This window comes from Crocodylus siamensis, chromosome 1, assembly GCF_052110815.1.
Source record: "Crocodylus siamensis isolate JL-2025a chromosome 1, ASM5211081v1, whole genome shotgun sequence".
In the NCBI taxonomy this organism is placed as follows: domain Eukaryota; kingdom Metazoa; phylum Chordata; order Crocodylia; family Crocodylidae; genus Crocodylus; species Crocodylus siamensis.
The window spans coordinates 304450408-304473569 of NC_143395.1; the positions used below are offsets into that span (position 1 = coordinate 304450408).

Below are 23162 nucleotides of genomic sequence, written 5' to 3' on the forward strand. Positions count from 1 at the left end.
CAGAATGCCATGAGCTTCATTACACACATCATCTGTGCCATCTCCTTCCTGCAGCCCCCTGTAAAGGTAACGGTGAAGCAGGCAGTAGCCCTGGGGGAAAGCGGAGTCCCTCTGCCCCGTCCTTCTGGCTTCCGCTTAGGCAGCACCCAGGGCATGTGCTCCTTTGCCCACCCCACATGACACTACTGTAACTAACACAAAGGTGGTATGCAGTCATGAATAGGGAAGGAAGTGGTCTGTGTAATTGTGAATAGGAGGGAAGGTTCTTCATCCAGCCATTGCTCTGTCCAAAAGAGATGGTCCAGCCCCTAAACACATTTTAACCCCCTGCTTAAAACTAAATGCAGTCACCCAAGTCAGTTTTCACTGGTAGATCTTTGGACACTGAAATGATTTAAAAAAAAGAGGAAAAATTTAGTCTAACTCAGCTGGTTTAGTTACCTATACTAAAATCAATTCATAGGTCCAGCTTTGCTCCCTATTTCACTAGTGTTTATCAGCCGTCATACAGTGTTAGGTATTTCTTGGCAATGACAAAGAAAAGTTTTCATATCCTACCCTACATTACTTGTCCTACACTTCCCTAATTATAATAAAGACCTGACATGCCTAAAACCTACACTTACAGTAGCCTGTTTAAGATGATAATATGCTAGGCTCTTGCAGCCACTGCTCACCCATAGTTCTGCCCTCAAAAAGGGAGGGAGGGCATTATATTTTTTCTGAGACACTGTTTTTCTTTTGGTGATCATTGTGCTCTGCACTTTGACTATGCTTTCTTTCTTCCTCCTCCTCCTCACTTTTCACACTCTTTCCATTCAGTTGCTTATCTCTATTTTGCTCTTGTTTTGATGCCTTCTTTTTAAATTTTTGTTCCTACAAGAGAAGAGAGAGGAATCATTAAAAATTCATCTAAAGTAAACAAAATGTCAGCATTTGAAGTTTCTTATATTTTCTAATTATTTTAGAAGCAATTCCTCAGCCAAGCACAACCCACAGTTAGAACAAGTTATAGTGGAGTTCTCAAGGGTCAGAGAAAGCAAAATCCTTTTCTGGAGCAAGGAAAGGGAACTTGTTCTGCCCTTTGGAATTGGATTGGCTCTCATGAATGGAGTAAGGTACACCAATGGATGATACAGTCCACTGATGAGGGAATTTGCTTGGATCAGTAAAAATGGCCCTAATATAAAAGGGGAGGAAGCCTCCCCCCTGCCCAACACATACCATCTTTGGTGACACAGATGTGCTTCAACAGAAAGATCTGAGCACTCATAAAATGGGAAGGAGAGGAAGGTCTGACCAAAAAAAAGCAAAAATTATCCTTTGTTAAAGATGGATCTAGGTTCAACAGCTGTATGTGCATTGTGGGATGGGCTGATAGTACAACTAATTATAAATGCTGCCTGATGCTTCCCAAGCCCACTTTTTGTTAATGCTTATGATTTTACCAGGCTTTGACTAATTGGACTGAAATAGTTTTTGCTGGGGATGTACCAGTTAGGCTGACTATCTGGAAATCCCGGAAATCCAGGACATCATCTGGGAAATCTGGGAAACTGTCCTGCCCCCACTGCTGCACTCTCACAAGTCATAGAATCATAGGAAATTAGGCTTGGAGGGGATCTCAGGACGATATTTAATCCAACATCCTGCTTAAACAGGACCACCCCCAGCTATATCATTCCAGGCGAGGCTTTGTTTAGCTGGGTCTTACCAACCTTCAAGGATGGAGATTCCTCAAGTTCCCTGGATAACCTGTCCTAGTGTTTTACTATACTCCACATGTGAAAGCTTTTCTTAATATCTAGCCTAACCTTCCTTTGCTGCAATTTGAGACCATTGCTCCTTGTTCTGTCTTCTGTGTTTGACAACAGTTTAGCTCCATCCACTTTCGGCATGGGCAACTGGTACCTCCTGAGTCGGGAAGGCACTTGCTGACTGCAGGGGAGGGTTCTCCCCCACAGTCAGCCCCCGTGGCTGATCATGCCTAGTGGGGAGGGGGGTTAGGGATGATCACACCAACCCAGAAGTGCCAGCAGTGCTTCTCCTGGCATCCCCACTCCTCAGCCAGTGCTCTCAGGGGGGGCACCACCCCTCCCGCCTGCTCCCCCACCCATCACCTAAGTGGAAACACTGGCTGTCCGGGGGTGCATATGCACTCCCGTGTACCCCCTACGCACCTCCTGTGCATCACCACTGTCTTTTGGACCTCACTTCAGGTAGTTGAAGGCTGCTATTAAATCCCCCCTCAGTCTTCTCTTCTCTAGAATAAATAAGCCCAGTTCCCTCTGTGTCTCCTCATAAGTCATATCCCCAGCCCCCTCACTATTTTTGTTGCCCTCCTCTGGGCTCTCTCCAATTTGTCCATATTCTTTCTGTAGCGGGGGTGCCCAGAACTGTACACAGTACTCCAGGGTAGTCCTAGGCCTAGCAAGTTGCCTTTTCCTGTCTTCAGGAAAAGTCACCCAGACTGGGCTGAGCTATACACTTCTGAAGATCTCATTTTACACATGCTTAGTAATTACTACACCTCAATTCTGAACAGGTGCCTATACACATGCTCAGGGGTGTGGGGGGAAGGAGGGGTTAATTAGAGTGGTTCCCAGAGAGCCACTCTAATTAAAATGCCACACCTTCATGTGTATTAGGCCCCCATGCATTTAAAAATGGCTGTGGGACTCTTTAACTAAAGCTCATTTGATAAGCTTTAGTTAAAGCACCCCAATGGCCATTTTTAAACCTGCAGGGGGTTATACACATGACACTGTAGTGATGCTAGGGATGTCTACATGTGCATTAATGCGCCTTTTCTAATTCACTAAATTTAGCACTTCCAATGTGAGGTACTAAATTAATGCCCATTAGGCTGCCTTAATGTGCAGTAGCACACATGCATGGTTTTAAGTGACACTTAATGTGCAGTAGACTATTTTACTATGTATTAGCATAATGTATAGCTATGCATATGCTATATATCTGTATAGCTAGAATGTATAGCTATGCATAAAAAATTAGCATAGATCTTTTACTTGATGCTTTCATGCACAATGAAGTAGTCTACTGTTCATTAAAGCACACATGTAAACATGTCCACTAAGACCCGTTTCTTTAATATTGTTTGTAGCTGATTTACAACTGTGCATTTTGTGAAGAGAACAAGATTCTGATTATTCTGAATAACAGATGTTCTGTGGAAATCAACCATGAGTCTTGTGATGCCAAAATATTAAATAATTTTATACTTTAAAAAAAAAGTTGCTGTAGTACTTAGCTTTTTCTGTTGTGGCACCAGTCATCAAGTGCATCACAAGGTGTTATTTGATCAGTGGACAAATACTACAGTTCCTGCAGTTCCCCAAGAAAGTCTGAAAAGCCCTGTGGTATTCATTAGATGGAAGGTGCTGTATAAACGTAAGATTATTAACTACATAACTGTCTGCTAGTTCTAATTACTAGTACAAAGATACAGCAACATTCACAAAGTGGATAGGTCTAATCTGCAATTGAAAAGAAGAAAAAAGTCCCAGAAGTTCAGGGCTACCTTTTGGTTGTGTGGTTTATACCAGCCAGGAGGATATCTTGCAATGCTGATCATGTATTTCTCAGCTTGTTGCCAATCTTCATGCCACCTCTGAACTTGATACTGAGGCTCAGACTTCATAATCCTATCCAGAATGGCACGGTTTTCCTTTCTCACTCTCAGCAGTTCCTTCTCTCGTTTTTCCCTATTTAAACTAGAAAACACACAAACAAGATCAATCCCAGTCACAGATGTACTTAAAGAATGTGTAGGTCAAAGCTGGAACCTCAGTGTCTGAATCCACTGTAAATCTTCTGTCTGGAAATCACAAAAACATTTATGCTTCTTCTAGGAGGATTCTCTTCTTCTTGCTTTATACCACTGGTGTCCAACCTTTTGGCTTTGAGGGACAGATGAGTGGTGCAGGGTTGGTCCACAGGCTGGATATGGTTTGTGGATCTGATCTGACACACCGAGCCAGGCTGGTGTATGGCCCCAGCCCCAGATGCTGGATCACACTTGCAGCCCAGGCCCCATGCACTAGGTCAGCCCCCAATCCTTCACTGGATCATGACCATTGCCCTGTCCCTGCATCATACCAACTGTGCCCATGATCCCAGCCCTGCACATAAGGTCATGTCATCTGGCCTACAGGGCTTGGACATTTGGCAGTGGAGGAGACAAATTGTTAATTATCACCATTCCCCCACCACTAAATTTCCAGACCCATGGGAAATGCTGCAGGCTGGATGCCATGGCTCTGTGGGCCAAAATTGGCCCACAAGATAAGAGTTTGAACACCCTGTTTGTATACTAACCAACCTTTAGAAATCTGCCCTCTGTTTGTCTGAAAGAGAGGAGTTTCATTTAATGAAACATTGCACCCTGCCTTCAAAAACAGTGTCTCTTCAGGAATGCTGTAAAGATTCTTATGCAATAAAGGCTTTAGTCCATCTGTCTGTCCATAATGCTCTTGGAGCACTCTGATTGGTTAGCGAAACAGCCAGAGTACAGAGCACTGCCATGATAGCGGGGATGGAGGGGATGGGGGGGGGGGGGAGGGGGGCGAGGCAGGTGGTGCTGGCCTCACTCGTCCAGCTTCCCCCCACTCCATCCCTGCTATCATGGAGGTGCACCATTGCCTCTGAGGAGCAGGCCAGCAGCATTGGAGGCGGCGGCGGTGCAGGATGCTGGTGGAGGGGGATGGAGGAGATAGTGGGGCAAGCTCCCTCCCCCTCCCCCCCACTTCTGGAAGGTGGCTGTAGCATGGGGTGACAGGTGGTAGTGCTGTCCCTGCCCCTCCCCCCCCCCATCATTCTTGATGGGCAATTTGCTAGTCCATTATAAAGATCCTTCTTACAAGAAGGAAAATCTCAACCTTCACCTTAAATTAAAAATGGTTATTTTCAGCCCCTGAATCATTTTTGTTGTTATACTGAAGGAGAGGATATGACTATCAACAGTCAGCCATCCTAGCCTGGCTTTTGTCCTTGTATCATTAGTTCTTGAAGGAAAATGTCCCATCAAAATTTCAGATACAAACCAAATGAATTGGGAAATGAAAAAGTGAAGAGTTGTAAGGCAAGTATCTTGCCTAATGCTATCCACAAACATGAGTGCTCGGAGTTAATTAACAGATGCTGATTGATTCCAAAGAAGCTACAATAATCTACGTGGTGGGAACATGTATTGCTGCTGCAACCTAAAGTCAATGCAGTAGTTTACATATGTGTAATATAATGCTGATGAAGGTATATCCAACCATTAACTAAAGCATGTTCAGATTATATCTCCCTTCCCATTGGAGCACAATGATGCCTTGATACTCCCGGTTATATAATGACCCGCTGTTCTGGATGCCACCTAGATTACTTGAAGCTAAGCTGCAACCTTCTGTGTAGACTCTACAGTGCAGAGACACCCTGGGACCTGATTTGAGCTATCATTCTCTTATCACCCAGTCTGTCTGTACATGAGTCATAAGGAGTAGCAGACAACATTTGAAATTCACAAGACATCCACCACTGAAGGTTTTGGGTTCCTTCATCCATTCCTACATTCTCTTTTGTGCTGTTGAAGATAGCAGAGCATGCTGTATCAGAATTAGGAATGATCTATTAGAATTAAGAATTTCCTCCTTGATTTAGGATGCTATAAATGGTATTCCCACCAGAAAAGTCTCACACATTTCTCTTGAGCTATGGCTTAAATCCTTGTTTGTATTTATTTTCTGAGTCTTCTTATTTAATGTGGCTGCTCCACAGTGTTCTTATTTTACTTTACTTTGTTGGGTGTTTTATTCCCTCTTGAAGCTTTGGACCCACATATTTCCAGTGATGTCTGTAGAAAGGACTGAAAAAGCAAAAGTCTGTGACTCACTTAGCAATAACAGTTTACCTGGGATATAATTGGTTTATTTTGCCTAAACTGGGGCAACATTTTCCCAGTCTCTCACTTTCCCTTGGCTAGTAAACTAAAGCATTAACCTAAAGCTGGCTCCTCCTTTTCCAGGCAGAGTTGGAGAAGGATGACTTTGAAGCTGGAGTCCCCCATCTTGGCCAGAAGAATGAGTATCTGACATGCAGACATCTTAGCGCCCCTGGGTACTGCTCTCCTGAATTTTTTTAAAAATATGTCCTTGCTGAGCAGATTGTCTATGTTTATGGCTAGCAGAATAACTCAATAACCTTGTACAAATGTCAAGGTGGATGTTACCTTTTGGTCTCGTAGTCATTTTTGTTATCAATTCGTCCCTTCGTCCTCATGATGCAGGACATCTTTTCCAGCAGCAAACGGTTGTCTCTTTCGATGAGTGAAAGTCGCTCCTCCTCAAGCTTTATGTACAGAAGAGGCAGAGAAGGATTTGGTTTTTCTTACGGCCTTGTGTAAGCAGCAGTGATGCACTATGCATATCTACCAAGGAGCTGCTGCAACTCTTGTTGCTTTGCCCTAAAGACCAGTCACATGCTCCAGTTAGAGTAAGGATTCACCTTGGTGCACAGGTGCTGAAGAAGATCCTGCAAAATTATTAATTTAGGGCTTTGGCAGTAAATAGGGTTTTAAGTGGGACTCTTTGGAAAGGGGCAAATTTCACCCTGAAACAGAAACTCTTTCTTATAACCAGGAGAGTTATGCAGTTTGCACCACTTGGCAAATGCATTAATAGGTGTACAACAAAAATCTTTATGTTCAGTCAATAGGAGGTTGGGGTTTTTTTTCAGGAACTTTATTACTAGTTAGTTCTGGTGGCCATCATAGGCTCCAGTCAAAATCCAGGACTCCATTGTGCTGGACACTGCACAAACAGTGGAGACTGAGCTAAAATCCAATGACAGCCTTTCAGTTGGATCCAGAGAACTACGGTAATGGGCCTTCCCTACCCTGGAGATTTTAGATGAGAAGCAACAACGGGATGTGATGAAAAAATGGAAGGAGCTGCAGAGGGAGCAAGTGGAATAGGTATGTGTGGCTGTATAAACTAGTTACTTACATTCTCAGTTAGCTAATTTAGGGTAATTTTTCAGATCACTTTTAAGTTATAACTGTAGAATATTAATATACATAACCTCAGTTTAACACAGACTAACTTGTGGAACGTGAAGGTGATGAGAGCAGGTTATGAACCTAAAGAAGAGAATAGGCTGGAAGATGAAGATCTTACAGGAAATTGCCAGAGCTAGCCAGATTTGGGAGGAATATTATTTGAGCATCTGCCATTTGGGGAAATTTAATCCATCCCAAAAGAACCAAACAATGTACTCTGCAGAAGTATATGTCCGTGGCCCAAGGATGCTACCTCTAGCAGGGGTGAATTAAAAATAGTCAGAGGTGGAGTGGCAGGGAAATCCATCATTCTCTCAGAGCTTATAATACCATCAGGAGCCCCTGCTGGAGCATCAATGAAGAACATATTCTGTACAGGCCTGTTCATTCTGTGCCTTTTTGTTTTGTTACTAGATCCTAGCACTTCAGCATGCCCTATATGAAAGATTGCCTTCTGTTGCTCTGATAATCTTCAATGGCTAATGCTATAAGGAAGTGACTGCAGGGGCACTTCATTTGTCTTTTGTGTTTGCCTGGCTTTGTAACAGGGTAAATGTAGATTATATTGCATTATAGATGTACCTAAAAATGGTGCTGTTAAGTAATCCCATTGAGCTCTAGAAGCCCAGAGGAGTAGTGATTACAAAGGAACCTGATGAAGGGAAGATAAGCTTCACTGAAATGTTAGAGACCTTCTCACTATGGGTGCTTGTACATATGATGAAAAGTGGCCATTTTTGTGGTTTAATTGCATCACGCTGTACATGTGCAGATTTAAATTAGTTTGTTACATTGCAAACATTGTAGTTTAGTCTGCAGCCTAGCTGTTTGTAATGTTGCAGCCTTTTGACAGCTCACCCTCCCCCACTGAGGGAGGCCCAGTCCTTCCCTCCACAGTGGCAGCACCCCCTGGGATTGTCTGGGCAGGGTGCTAGCTGCATGGGTGCTGCCCCAGCTTGCAGGAAGCACCTGCCAGATTCAACCATTCCCCGAGCCTGCCCAGGGAAACAGCATCCGGCGGGCTTCCAGCACGCTGGCTTAGGGAAGAGTTGGATCCAGTGGTTGCTGCCTGCGAGCTGCAGCAGCACCTCCACAGCTAGTAGCTCATTTGGGTGGTACCACCATTGTGGAGAGAAGGACTGGGCCCCACTGCAGCTCAGGGGCTACACAACCTGAAAGAAGCTTGCTCAGCCAGGTTTAACCGGGGGAAAGAAGTAGTGGTGAAGGGCCTGATCCTACCCTCCCCACCCCCCATGGAGCCTGCCCGCCTTTCCTGCGGCTGGGGGCAAACTGCCAGCAGGCCCTGAGCTGCAGGGGGCCCTGGTCTTTCCCTCCATGAGCAACTGGTGCCTCCTGAATCTGGGGGGGACCCGCAGAAGCTGCCAATGGTGGCGGCCCTGTCAGGGGGGGTGGCGGCCCTGTCAGGGGGGGCACCAGCCCTGCTGACAGCATCAGTGTTGGCCGTGCATGTACACCCCTGTGCACCCCTTACCAGTCGCCTATGGTTCCCCCTGTGACAGCAGCATCCCTCAGGGCCACCCAGGTAGACGGATGCTGCCCCAGCTTGGAGGCAGCACCCAGCCTGATCCAACTGTTCCCTGACCCCAAGCTGGGGCAGCACCCACCTGCTAGCAGCCCACCCAGGTGGCCCAGGAGGGCACTTCCAATACAGAAGGAAGGACCAGGGCCCCCCACAGCTCAGGGGCCACCAGCAGCATGCTCCTCAGCCATGGGAAACACAGACAGGCTCCACAAAAAAAAAGAAAAAGAAAAAGATTGGGCCCCTCGCCATAACAGTGACAGAAAACCCTAAATTGAAACGGTGGGTTTTTAATTGTTAAAATTTAGGGAACTAAATCCCCATCATGTGTTCAAGTGCTCTATGTTTACATAACACCTCTTGAAGAACTGGTAATGCAGATCAATAGGAAACACAGTGCGACCCTAAAGGATACTCCTAGAAGTTGGGCTCAGGTAAGAGGGGTGTTATTGTTTTGTTTTTTACCTGTGTGGGTTCTTGCCCCCTATTTATTTCCCTTCAAAGGTATATGCTTTTGTATTTTTAGAGTAAAGGAAAAATGCTAGACAGCAATCAGCACTAATGTCAAGTCTATAATAGCATAAAAGCCTGTGTGCATCATGGAGAAAGTCGTTTTGATAGTGAGACAATCTCAAGCTCTTTGGATAGTGTTGAAATGTATGAGGTATTACAAGATTTTTCAGAGGCTAAATCTTGAAACTTTCACCTGGAGGATAATCCCATTGCTTAAGAGAGATTGTATAAAAGTTCGACAAAAATGACCAATTATTTTTTTCCCCACTCTTTTTTTTTTTTTAATTAAAAAATGTCTTTGTGGAAAGATAAAATATTTTGACACATTGTTATACATGAGAATAGCTACATGTTGTGGTGTTTGTTTAATTTCACTGTGCGTGTGTCTTTGTGGTTGTGGGGTTTCACAATGGCTGAAATTGTGTATGTGGGTATGTGTGGACAGTCCCTCTGTGCAAACCCTAAGACAGAATCCATGGGCTCTGGACTTAGCAATTGGAAGGAATGTGTGGCATCAGTCAGAAAATGAGAGCTTATGTGATGTGAGATTGAGAAGGCAGTATCCAGGGGGCCAGCTATGCAGAGCACAGAAGTCTTGCTTTGAAGGGACAAGGAATGGGACTAAACCTTTAACCATTTGCTCTCTCATCTGTGTTGCTATGCCCAGCTTTCTTTGGATTGGTGGGAGAGAGACACTATGACATAGTTTATATGTTCCATAGTTTAATTAAGTGATGATAACCAACAGGATACCTTCAGCTTCTTCAACTTCAAATGCAGATGGCCATATGTGGGAGGAGAAGAAGTGTCCACCGTTGCTTTGGCTGTCTGAATCTGCAGTAGGAAAGATATTGTTATTCATTTTTTGTTGAAAGTAAAATTCTCACCAGTTCTCATAGGCATAATTTACATTTAGTCCTTTATATTGTCAGCAGTATTGTTATTTGGGACATTATCCTTTTTATCAGCAACACTGAACCTATGTAAGCAGAGCAAGTGGAAAGAGAGCATATTAAGGACATTTGTATCAGAGGTGGAGAACCAATCTTTCTTTCTCTCAGAGAAGCCAAAAACAAAACAAAACTTGAGGCCAGATGAATCATAATGTTGGGGTGAGAGCACAGGAAGGCAATGGGAAGACAGCTTGCACCTCTACTTGGCAGGGGCTGTTGGGTCTTGTTGAGCTCACTGTACAGGCTCCTGAGCTTGCATCCTTGAAGCAGTAGATACCCAGGGCTGTTACAAGGGAACAGAACTGCTGGAACCCAAGAAAACCCTAACTACATCCCTACCTGTCTGCATTAGTATCTCCTAGGGGAGTCAATTTACATTTAAGGAGAGCTCTGCAATGCTTTGCCATGGAATTCTTTTGCTGCAAGTAACCCCAGTGTTGCTCTCCAGCAGCAAGGCCTTATAATACCATTCTCTGATGCTAAACTGCTGGTACAATCACTGGTGGAGCTTGGTTTGCACCGAATTCAGAGGCAAAGTAAGTATCTTTTTCCTTCTGACACTTTGCAGGAATATTGAGATAAGGGCTGACAGGAAGAGATCACTGACAGTGATTCCCTGTGCACAGTAGTTCATGTGAATCCTCTTGGGTCAGAGAGACCCAGGGGGTGGGGAGTGAAAAGTCAGGGGGGGCAGAATGTGATACATTTTTCTTCTGTATCACATATAAATCATGTTTCAACTGTGCCCTTCCTGGCTGACTCAGCCTCTTAGAAGTTGCTCACCCCTGTGCTATATAAAGAAAAGTAAAATATTTACACAGGAAGAAAAAGGGGCTGTCAAGTCGATGCAAATTTTATAGCGACAGGTCAAAACAGCTGCGTTGCAAGTAGAAGGTTCAAAGCTTCACTTGCAGCCTACATACAGCCCTCCAAAGCTCCTGAGGTAGCCTGGCACAGTGAAGAGCCTTGTTATGTGGCAGGGACCAACCCTGATTCTTTGATACCTGGACAACTGAGAAATCTTCCAAGTCTGGCCCTTGGCTTCAAACCATGTTGCTAATTGGGGTGGTGTTTGGAGCTGCAGTACTAGAGCTAGAATTACACTGTTGACTTGTTCCTGTTAGAGTTTTTAAATACAGAGCTTGATTTGGTGAGATACTGAATACTCATTGATTTCAAGAGGAGTTGAGGGTGACATCAGTATCACAAGATTGGGCCTTAATGAATGGAAACAGTCTACTAAATAGCAGAGCTGCACTTGCAGCATCCCCCAAGATTTGACTATTCTTGTCTGTCATCACTGTTCTGTCCTCAGCTGTATCCTGCTGTTTTTCATGATCCAAGTAGTTATCAAATGCAAGTGACTTTTGAATTAAAGCAAATGGTTTTACTGCCAGTCCTTGGCTGTATTGATAAGAAGCGATTTGGTTGTCTGCATGCCAGCCTCCCTCTACATGTTACATTTATGCTTTAATGAATGTGTTATGCTATACTTGCTGCATAAATGGCATAAAAATGTGAAACATTTTTATGACTGGTTTGTATAGTTTGTTAAATTGAACATGTAGCAGCTCTGGCCATCACCTTTCCAGTGCAGGGGGAGCCCAAGGTCATGATAATGATCCTGGAGTGCCACTGCACTGCCAAGTAGGAAGGGTGCAATTGGGATGTGATCCCTGATCCCAAAATCATGCCTCCTACCATGAATGTATGGCATGGCAGGAGGCTTGATGGTTAGGATCAGAGCCCATGGTGCCTTTAAATGAACATGTGCCTGGGGCTTCAATGTGCACAAAATAACTGTCATAATCATCAGCTTTTATAGACAGGACAAGGAATGAATAAGCCTGATGACCAAATTGCTGAGGGGAGCAGCCAGTCTAAGTACAAAGGGTCCAGAACCAAGTGCCAGAAGCTGTCAGTTCTGTTCTTGCTTCCACCACTGACAATATGATTTGGGAAAGATGCTATTTATATTCCCTAGTTTCTCCATGTGTAAAGGGGATAATGGCACTTACTTGCTCATTTAAAGTACTTGTCTAGCATCTTGCCATGAAGAATTTCAAGCTTAAAGTACTACTAACCTTTCCCTTCTCATCCCACAAAATGATCTTTGTAAATCTCACAAAGGAGGCTATGCAGAAGCAATGTGGACTGCTCTTGCATTTTTCTAGAAGATTTTATTTTCTTGTGCTGTCAGGCCAGCATTTTTCATGATCATTAAATTTACAACAAGTTTAAAGCAACCTTGCACTATAAAATACTCATGTGATTATAGCCCGCTAGAAAAATCAGTTGTTGCTATACCAGTTAGTTTAGGAGTTTTGGCTTCAACTGAATAGAATAACAAAGCATAACAACTAAACAAATTGTGGTTTAAGCTTATTAATGTGAAAGCTGTTGTCAAAATGTAAAGCACCCATTGTTTAATTTAGAAATGGGGTACTGATACTGCCATCTCTTCTCTGTGGATTCTATCAATATAATTAGTTGTCCCAGGTCACAAGGTACATAATGGTGCTCATATCCTTGGGAGTTGGAAGTTTTAAAGAGACTATTTATCTCCTCACTCTTCATCTCTCTGTTGGGAAAGTAATAACTACTCATGAGTTGCATTTTTTCATAATACAAAGGAAGGTGGTGGTGGAGGTAAAAATATCTCTTGAGCTTATCAGTTGCCAAAAGTCATTTTATACCTCTCTCAAACTGAGTAAGTAAGAAAGTAAAATCTAAATTTTCCAACCCCTTCCTAGTCTGTGTGGTAGCTCATTGTTATGACTCTGTGTGTATATGCTACTCTACTATTCTAGCTCCAGCAAAATGCTTAGTTCAGTGCAGACTGTTGCAGAGGAAAGATGCACCAAATGTATAGTCTCATGCAACCTTACTTTAATATGTTCTTATTTGGTTGTTCTTTTAATCTAGGGGTGAGTAGGGACAAGCAGAGCCTCAGAGGGTTCAGGGCACGGCACAGCCTAGCAGCTGCCATCAGCCACTCCTGGGGCCGCTGCAGCAGGGGCTGGGGTGAGTGGGGACAAGCTGTGCTGTGTCCCACACTGCCTGGGGCTCCGCTTGTTCCCACTTACTCTAGCCCCTGCTGCAGCAGCCCCAGGAACAGCCAATGCCAGCTGCGGAGGGAATTGTAAGTCAGTGGGGCATGGAGGCACGGCTCTTGGTGCTACATGCACCCCAAAAGGTGTGTCCCTGGGGGGGCGCATGCCCCTGGATCTGTGTGCCAGACGAGAGGAGGCTGCCACCCACCCCAGACACTGGGAAGACCCCGGTGCTGCTGCCGGCTCCAGCCTGCAGTGGCAGCCTGCTCTTGTCCTGTGTGCAGATCCAGGGGCATGCGCCTCCTGGGAAGAGCCTGGCACAGTCCCACAGCCCTCCTGGGGTGTGTGTAGCAGCAATCACCATGCCCCCCGCCCCACACACACTGACAGTTCCCTCCACATATGACAGCTCCCTGCCCCGGGAGCTGCACCCCTCCCTCCACCCCTTCCCTAGCCGCAGCCTTACTCCTTCCCTTCCTCACTTCCATGGGAATGTATTATTATTGTCCCCAATTTAAACCATTTTTTTCTTTTCTTCCTTTTATCTTGATTTCAACCTGGCTTTTATGTTTGGAAAATAAACCCTGAAAAATTCCCAGATTTTTTTTTTAATAAAAACTGAAAATGCGGAACATTAAGAATCAGGAAATAGCAGCCAGCTCCCTGGTAGGCCCCAGCACTCCCTCAAAGTGTAAGCACAGTGGCTGTGCCACAGACTGGCTACAAATCACTTGAACACTTCTTATTTTAGTTCTCTCATCCATTATATGAGGATAATGATACTTAATATGTTAAGTGAGGTGGTGAGACTGTTAGAAATGGAATATTGTTAGAAATGGAGTATTGTTAGAAATGCACAGCTTGCATCTTGCACCCGATAAGAAAGAAACACTGCCAAGGACTTTTTTCCTTTCCCAGCCTTGCCACAGCTTTTCTCATGCTAAATCGCAGACTCTCCCCCAGCTTCTCCCTAGCCTTTCTCATACAGATTACAGAAGCTGGAATTCAACTGACTGTGTCCTTGAAAGGGGGGGGTTTGAACTCTTGGTGACCTATAGTAGTCTCTGAGCATGCTTAATTAGCTGATGCATATTTACCTCTCCGCCCTGCATACTTAAGTAGTTAATTATACTATACATGCGATGTATGTAGTGATGTAACCACATGTATGCTTGTATGAAACGGAAGTGAGCTGTAAGAGTTCCTGTTTCTGCACACGTGCCTAGGAGGGAGAAGATAAATATTCGCTGCAAAATTCCTTTGTTGGTTCAGAGTAATCTGAGTTTTTGACTGTGCTCTGACCCTATTTGCAAATACACCTTTTGTGCCATCTAATGAGTGTGTGTCTGTGATTTTTGTGGCCTCCAGAGAAACGAACTGCTTTATGCATTAATCTGGCACCCCAGATGGGACGTCTCTGGATCACCTCGGGGCTCAGTGACAAGATCGTCTCTGCCACCACGGGGAGTGTGCATCGAGCCGCCTTTTTGGGCTTGCCCAGGGGGTTTAAGACGTGAGTTGGGGCACCCGAGAGATTAAAGGCTCCTGTGCAAAATTTTTGGTTTCTGAGGACGCCAGACACACATTCCGGCATTCTGATCGAGATCTCTGGGGTATCTGAGTGAGTATACGAATTCCCTTGCCCAATTTGGTCTGGATCCGGGAACAAAACCGTGTTCGATTTACCGGGGGATTTTCGGCCTGGTTTTTGTTGCGAACTGTCTGTAACTAGGATCTTTTGGTATTTGGTGTGCGTTGGGCGCACTTTTGTGGGCATTAATATGGGTGTGGGTCGCTCCTGTGTAGAAAACTCGGATACGCCTTTAAGTTATATATTACAAAACTTCAGTAAATTTGCAAAGCAGGCAGATTATGGAGTGAAGATGAAAAAGGGTGATTTAATTAAGTTTTGTCAACTCGAGTGGCCAACATTTGGGGTCCACTGAACCCCGAAAGGATCCTTTGTAGTAAAAGAAGTGATAGCTATCCATGAAATAGTTATGCAGAACGGATATTGGAATCAATTTCCTTATATCGATTGTTGGTTGTGGGTGGTTCAAAATCAGCCACCTTGGATTAAGAAATGCTTAGTAAAGTCTCATGTGATGGTTGTTGAAGGAAAGACTCGAGGAGGACCGCCTGTACTCCCTGAGTCTAAGGAGGGGGAGAATTCTGAATTGGCTGAGTATTGGACCCGCTCTCCGGTCACCCTGTCAGGTAGCGAGGATGAATCAGACACTTCCTCGGGATCCAGTCCCTCTGCACCACCGCTCCGTCCCTCAGGGATACCACCACCGGCGTATCAAAGCATACCTAATGATTCAGAGCGTGAGCCTCAGCCGAGCGCCCCATCTGAATCAGGGAATAAGGGCTATTATTTGCGCAAGACTGTAGAATCACAGCCGGTGCTGAATTGCCCGATGTGAGAGGTTATCGGAGAGGGGGGCAATGCAACTTTTGTCTACACCCCATTTAGTACTTCAGATTTATTTAACTGGAAGAATCAGAGCCCCTCTTTTCTTGAAGACCCTGAAAAGATGAGGGACCTGTTTCGCTCTATTGGGCAAACCCATCGACCCACTTGGGCTGATGTCCAGATAATGCTCCAAACCCTCCTGACCCCGGAGGAGAGAAGATTAGTGTTGGGGACGGCAAAGCGCATTGCAGCAGTCAGGGTAGAAGCGGATGGAGCTGCTGGTCGTACCTTGCGTGATACCTGCCCTGTTGAGGAACCGAGATGGGATAATCATACTGCAGAAGGAAGAGAGCTGAGTGCACGGTATCTGGGGATTATAATGGAAGCAATGGGGAAGGCAGTGCCTCAGGTTACTAATCTGTCTAAATTGTATGAAGTGAGACAGGGAAGAGAAGAGGATCCCTCAGCTTTCCTCGGGAGGCTGTATGAGGCGTTCCGCAGGTTTTCGGACCTAGATCCAGAAGCCCCAGATAATCAACGCATGGTAAATCTTATGTTTATTGGGCAATCTGCTGCTGATATTTGTAAGAAGTTACAGAAAACTGAGGGAGGTGCTGGGAAACCGATTTCAGAGCTGGTGGAAATTGCATATAAGGTATATGGGAATCGTGAGCATATGCAGGAGCGCAAGGAGGATAAAAAGGCTCAGCGACAGATGGCAGTGCTGGCAGCTGCTATAACTGGAGGTAACCCTGGAAAGGCTGGGATGCAGAAAGGGAAAGGAGAAAGAGAGGGAGCAGACGTTTGTGCTTACTGCAGGGAGAAAGGACACTGGAAGAGGGAATGCCCCAAATTAAAGGAGAAGAGAGAGGGTGAACCAAGAGGTCACCTCATGCGGGCAGAGGAAAAGGGTGAGGACACAGAATGAAGGGGACGGGGATCTAAGACCACTACTCTTCGGGTTGGAGCCCGAGAAGATCCCATGGTAACCATTAGGGTTGGTGGCAAAAACTTTGAAGCCTTGGTGGATACTGGGGCTACATTTTCAATGATTCCAGAAAACCCACCCTGTGCAGGAACTAGTGAACAGCATGTACTTGTGGAAGGGATTGAGGGAACGCAATCCCGACTCCCTGTTTGTAAGCCACTTCTCACCAAAGTGGGGGACCATTTGCTTGAGCACTCCTTTGTATATTCTCCAAGTTGCCGGGTTGCACTACTTGGGCAGGACCTACTCACAAAATTGCAAGCTGAGATATTTTTCAGAGACGACCAGATGGTGGTCCAGCTACCTGTCAAGCAGAGCTCGAACTATCAGATGGCTCTCATGGAGGACCGACGCCCTGTAGTAAGTTCTGAAGATCACATGACTGGAGTAGACCCTTCGGTATGGGCTGATGGAACCCCTGCACTAGCTAAGTCGGTCTCCCCGGTAAGGATCATACTCAAGGATGGGAAGGGGCCCATTCGGGTAAAGCAGTATCCACTCAGCCGAGCGGCCAGAGCTGGACTCAAGCCGTTAATAGAGAAATACAAGAAGTGCGGATGGCTGGTGGAAGGGTCCTCACCATATAATACCCCCATTCTTGGAGTGCCGAAGGCAGATGGGATCTCATACAGACTGGTCCAAGACCTGCGAGCAGTAAATAAGAAGGTCCTTTCAGACCATCCTGTAGTCCCGAACCCACACACAATTTTGACACAAGTACCGGGGGAAGCTGAAATATTTTCAGTGCTAGATTTGAAAGATGCTTTCTTCTCCATTCCCCTTCACTGAGAGAGTCAAAAATTGTTTGCTTTTGAATGGGAGGATCCAGATACTTTCCATAAAGCCCAACTCATGTGGACAGTTCTTCCACAAGGATTCATAGCAGCCCCCCATATTTTTGGACTTGCCCTTCAGAAGGACTTGGAGGAGTGGAAGGGATCACACCCCGCAGTGACCCTTCTCCAGTATGTGGATGACCTGCTAGTTGCAAGCCCAAACTTGCAACTCTGCGAGGAAGCCACCAGGTCACTGCTAAACACTCTAGGGGGAAAAGGATATAAAGTCTCTAGAGAGAAAGCCCAAATATGTCAGCCTCAAGTTACATTTTTGGGATATAAGCTCTCAAAAGGAGTCAGAGCCCTGAGTGCAGATCGCATACAGGCAATCCAAGGTCTAACCTCACCTAAGTCACCCAAGGAGCTGTGGGCATTCCTAGGGCTAACTGGGTTCTGTCGACTATGGATACCAGATTATGGTGGGAAGGCTAGACCACTGTATGACTCCCTGACTAAGGAGAGTCTCACTGAATGGAACTGGAATAAAGAAATGCAGCATGCCTTTGATCTGCTTAAGGCAGCATTAACCCAGCCCCCTGCCCTGGCCATCCCAAATAGTAAAAAGCCATATCGACTGTGTGTTCATGAGAATCGAGGGGTCGCATCGGGGTGCTGACACAGCCATCAGGCCCAACCTGGAGACCCATGGGATATTACTCAAAGGTTCTAGATCCAGTTGCACTCGGGTGGCCAGCCTGTCTTCCGGCTGTGGCAGCCACAGCAGTGGTTGTTGAAGAAGCCCAGAAGATAGTCATGGGTGCGGATATGGAAATACACACCCCACATGGAGTTCCCCAGATTCTAGGGACTGAAGGAGGAAAGTTTCTCAACCCCTCCAGACAATAACGGTATGAGATATTTTTGCTCTCTAATCCAGGACTTACTTTCAAACATACTACAGCCTTGAACCCTGCAACCTTGCTGCCGGAGCCAGGGAAACCGACGCATGACTACCTTGAGGTCCTGAATCAAACCACACAGGTGCGGCCTGATCTTGCTGAGGACCCAATTGAGGACCCAGATGCTGAATACTTTGTGGACGGCTCCAGCTCTGTCATCGATGGAAAAAGACGAACAGGATGTGCAGTGGTAACCTTGGATAAGGTAGTATGGAGGGAGTCATTGCCGAGCTCATGGTCAGCACAGGCCGTGGAACTCACTGCGCTCACCCGAGCATTACAACTGGGGACAGGCCAGCAGGTTAATGTATACACTGATTCTTGCTATGCTTTTTCTACGGTCCATGCGCACGGACTATTGTAGAAAGAAAGGGGTTTCATTACGGCTTCTGGGAATAAAATTGCTAATGGCCCTCAGATTATCAAGCTACTAGAGGCACTCCACCAGCCTAAAGAGGTAGCAGTCATTCATGTGCGGGCCCATGGGAAGGCTGCTGAGGAAAAGCATAAGCTTGGAAACGCAAAGGCTGATGCGGCAGCAAAGGAAGCCGCATTTATTGGTGGAGAAGCGGAGGAAGTATCCAGGCAGGCCTTGTCCCATGCCATATGGCCATACGTCCGGGATTTAGTCCCGCAGTATTCCTCTGAAGAAGATAAATTTGCACAGAAGGCTTGTGCAGAAAAGAACTCCCTGGGGTGGTGGATAGTACCGGGAGGAAAGGTCATGATACCCAGGCCATTGCTTCGGGAAGTGCTGCATCAGCTTCATGCAAGAACCCATATGGGAGGCTTGGCTATGGGTGATCTAGTGATCCGCCAAGCAGTAGCCCCAGGGCTATATGTAGAAGCTCAGCGTATTGCTCCCAGGAGCATCACATGCCAGAAAGTAAACCCTCGAAGGAAACCCCCTGTGCCAATGGGAGGTAGACCCTGGGCAGGGTACCTTGGACAAGCATGGCAGATTGATTTTGCCGAGCTCCCACGGTCTGGACATCATGGGTTTTTACTTGTCATGGTAGACCAGCTCTCTTGTTGGGTCGAGGCATGGCCCAGCAGGACTGCCACTGCGGCTACAGTAGTGAAGTATTTGTTGCAGGAGATCATTCCCCGGTATTCTCTGCCTGAATCCATCGATTTGGATCAAGGACAACACTTTGTGGGAAAGGCAGTTCAAGAAGTTGCACAAGCTCTCAAGATCACTTGGAAACTACACACACCATGGAGACCACAGAGTTCAGGACAAGTGGAACGCATGAATAGGACCTTAAAGACTCTACTCACCAAAATCTGTATTGAAGCACACCTTAAGTGGCCTCAAGCACTGCCGCTAGCTCTTACTTGCATTCGAAACACTCCCCGATGGGGCATTAAATTAACCCCATATGAAATTATGTTTGGCAAGCCCCCTCGAGTCTTACCCCCTGGGATGCAAGAAAATGTAACTTTTGAATTAGGTAATAGCAAGCTTCATATGTACGTTATTGCTTTGCAGTCTGTCTTGTCTTCTCTTCACAGGTATGCAGCCTCCTTTCAGCGTCTGCCTTTAGACGTTCCGGTACATGACTTCTGCCCAGGAGACTGGGTCTTGGTGCAGCGGTAGAAAAAGGAACCTTTGATTGAGAGGTGGAGTGGCCCTTTCTAGGTACTTCTAACAACCCACACCGCTGTAAAGATTGCTGGCCATGACTGTTGGATACACCACACCCGTGTGAAACGACATCCACGAGCGTCAGAGGACACCAACTCCCAGGACGAACTCACTCCAGAAGTTGAGTCATCCTCGGAACAAGAAGCCAGCAAGTGGAGTTGTGAACCTACTGGTGATCTCCAAGTGCGCCTGAGACGGCTTAATCAAAGTTCAGAAAATTAGACAAGAAAGTAAAAAGAAAAAGTTTAGGCTGTATTTGATCTCAAGAAAGGGAGAATATGGTGGGAATCTTAATATGCCTTGTTGTTATCTATGTAGTAAGAGAAGCAGGATTGAGCAGCCCTAGCCGCCAGCCTATATCCCCGCTTCCCCCAATTGCTCCCCCAGGGACAAATTTGTATGTTGACATGATGGAAAGAATTGCAGGTACCTTCAATCTCACCAACTGCTGGGCCTGTGGGGGACTCCGAGAGGCCGGAGAACAGTGGCTTTGGAGGGCTTTTCCTTTGGCCCCAAAATGGTTGGTAAGTGATAAGGCGGATGTTAAGAGTACTGGTCAAGAATGGGATGAGAACCGCAGCTGGGATCTTTCCCAAGTGGTATTAGGAGCGTACTGTCGCTAGACTGATAACCACCACAGTTGAAGGGATGCAAGTTGCAGCAGTCCCCCTCAAAGCGCAGACTGTAGCAAAAGTCATGGTACTCAGAAAAATTCCTCGTAATTATCTTGATCTGCCTAAATGAAAATAGGGAGCAGAAAGCATCTTGAGGTGGGAATATTGTTAGAAATGGAGTATTGTTAGAAATGCACAGCTTGCATCTTGCACCCGATAAGAAAGAAACACTGCCAAGGACTTTTTTCCTTTCCCAGCCTTGCCACAGCTTTTCTTATGCTAAATCGCAGACTCTCCCCCAGCTTCTCCCTAGCCTTTCTCATACAGATTACAGAAGCTGGAATTCAACTGACTGTGTTCTTGAAAGGGGGGGGGGGGGTTTAAACTCTTGGTGACCTATAGTAGTCTCTGAGCATGCTTAATTAGCTGATGCATATTTACCTCTCCGCCCTGCATACTTAAGTAGTTAATTATACTATACATGCGATGTATGTAGTGATGTAACCACATGTATGCTTGTATGAAACGGAAGTGAGCTGTAAGAGTTCCTGTTTCTGCACACGTGCCCAGGAGGGAGAAGATAAATATTCACTGCAAAATTCCTTTGTTGGTTCAGAGTAATCGGAGTTTTTGACTCTGACCCTATTTGCTCTGACCCTATTTGCAAATACACCTTTTGTGCCATCTAATGAGTGTGTGTCTGTGATTTTTGTGGCCTCCAGAGAAACGAACCGCTTTATGCATCAAGACCTAATTCCTTAATGTCTCTATAGTGTTTTGAGGTCTTTGGATGTAAAGTGGTGTAGTGGCTCAAGTTTTAGCTATCAGAGGGCACATGTACACAAGATGCTAACTGTGCAGTAGCCAAATAATACTACTTAGTAGCACGTCATAGCACAAACAGCGCTAATACACTACTGCACAGTATTATTAGGCTACTGTGCAGTAGCATCACTAAAAATGTGTTTGCCAGGGCTACTGCACTGTAGTTACTGTGCATTTATTTAGTACTTGATTATACACAGTAACTACATTATACAGCTACTAAATAAATGCACAGTATTGTCATTTGGGACATTATTATCCTTTTTATCAGCAACACTGGGCCTATGTAGTCAGAGGTAGTGGAAAGAGAGCATATTAAGAACACAGTAGTTACTGTGCATTTATTTAGTACTTGTATAATCACAAGTGCAGTAACCACTGTACAGTAGTGTCTCGTGTAGATGTGCCCAGAGACTAGTGAATTTGTGGCCAGTACTCAGCTGATATGAATTTGAAATTAAATTCCTAATCCATTGAACCATCCACTTCCAGACATTATGTTTCCATTAAATGTCTTCTGAGTTGAGATGTTATCATTCAAGTTTAATTTTAAGCAGCTTTTTTATAGCTAAATTATAAGTCTTTGCATATGGAGGTTAACACTACAGATACATTTCTAGCCTACACAGTTTCCAAATATCAAATTAGTTCATAGGCTTAACTTTTGAATGCCATAGGCTAGATAGGAAGTGTGCTATACTCTTAAGAGATTATTGTAGATCCACAATGGATGTTGACCGTGTCACCCACTTCTGGATCAGTCTCCTGATACAAAAATTAATAGCATTAGTCAGACATAACAACAGAGCTCTCAACTTCTCACAAGAGATTAATTTTCACTAAGGAAAAAAAGGGATCTTGTATTCTGGTTAGAGATAGGATGCTGCTTGTAATTTTATTTTTCATGTTTAAATTCACTCCTCCTGTGCTAGGTAAGGAGGAAAGTAACAGGAAGAAAATAGTTTGTGTATGGTAAATGAAACAGAGCATGTCTGTAAATAAGAAATATTTCCTCACAAGAAAGTCTGCAATACTTATATGTCAACTTCCTAAGGTAGCAGCATAGTAGAAGCACTGGAGTTATTTAGGCTTGCATTAAATAAAGTACTGAGGAATTTTCTGATGGGAACAATCCTGCTTTTTCATTGTGATAGGCTGAGTGACTGAACAGATCTTTTCCATCTCTAAATTTTATGGATGTCAGACTTCAAACTGGTGGCAAAAGATAACAATCTCCAGGTGCATACCATTCTTTTGAAGTCTCATTTGTCTGATAGTTTACTGCCTGTCGTTAACATATACCTTCCTACTAATGTTAATGCAAAAATTCTTATGCATTATTTAACAGATTTGGTAAAGCCTGTTCTCTCATTGAAGGCTTCCATACTCTATCACAGAATTGTACCTACCCTCTTCTTGTGGTCTTCATAGTTTGCTCTGTCCCATTTTTCCTGAAGATATTTGTTGCCACATGGTAAAATTGGCTGGTAGGCACGGTGCATCTTAAACACCATAAAACATCTCTGAATCTGTGGCTCATAAAAAGAATGACTAATATCAGTCTGAGCCTTCTTAAGCAAAGCCCTGGAGACTGGTATGTTTGTAGCAGGTCATGTGGTGGTTGTCATGGCATCACTACCAAGAAAAAAAAAATGAATAGCTAGTGGGAGTATTTTAAACAATCTGTTTAGAATAGCAAAGGAGCTGAACATCTTAGCAAAAGATTCTGAGGGTATTGTCTCCATTTATTACAGAGCTTGATCATTATAATTCACTGGCCATTCTTGACTTCCCACTGACTGGGGAAGACAGTG

The 23162-nt window shown here is 45.0% G+C and overlaps 1 protein-coding gene across 1 annotated transcript; it reads right to left on the reverse strand.

The window, feature by feature from the left end:
* CFAP97D2 (CFAP97 domain containing 2) lies at window positions 1-22902 on the reverse strand. Its single transcript, XM_090031684.1, has 5 exons — window positions 22758-22902; window positions 9870-9950; window positions 6236-6354; window positions 3542-3734; window positions 1-876 (listed from the first exon to the last, which is right to left on the reverse strand). Exons 1-5 carry the CDS (start codon window positions 22860-22862, stop codon window positions 712-714), a joined length of 663 nt encoding a protein of 220 aa, XP_089887810.1. The 5' UTR covers window positions 22863-22902; the 3' UTR covers window positions 1-711.
* Between the last annotated feature and the right edge of the window lie 260 nt (window positions 22903-23162).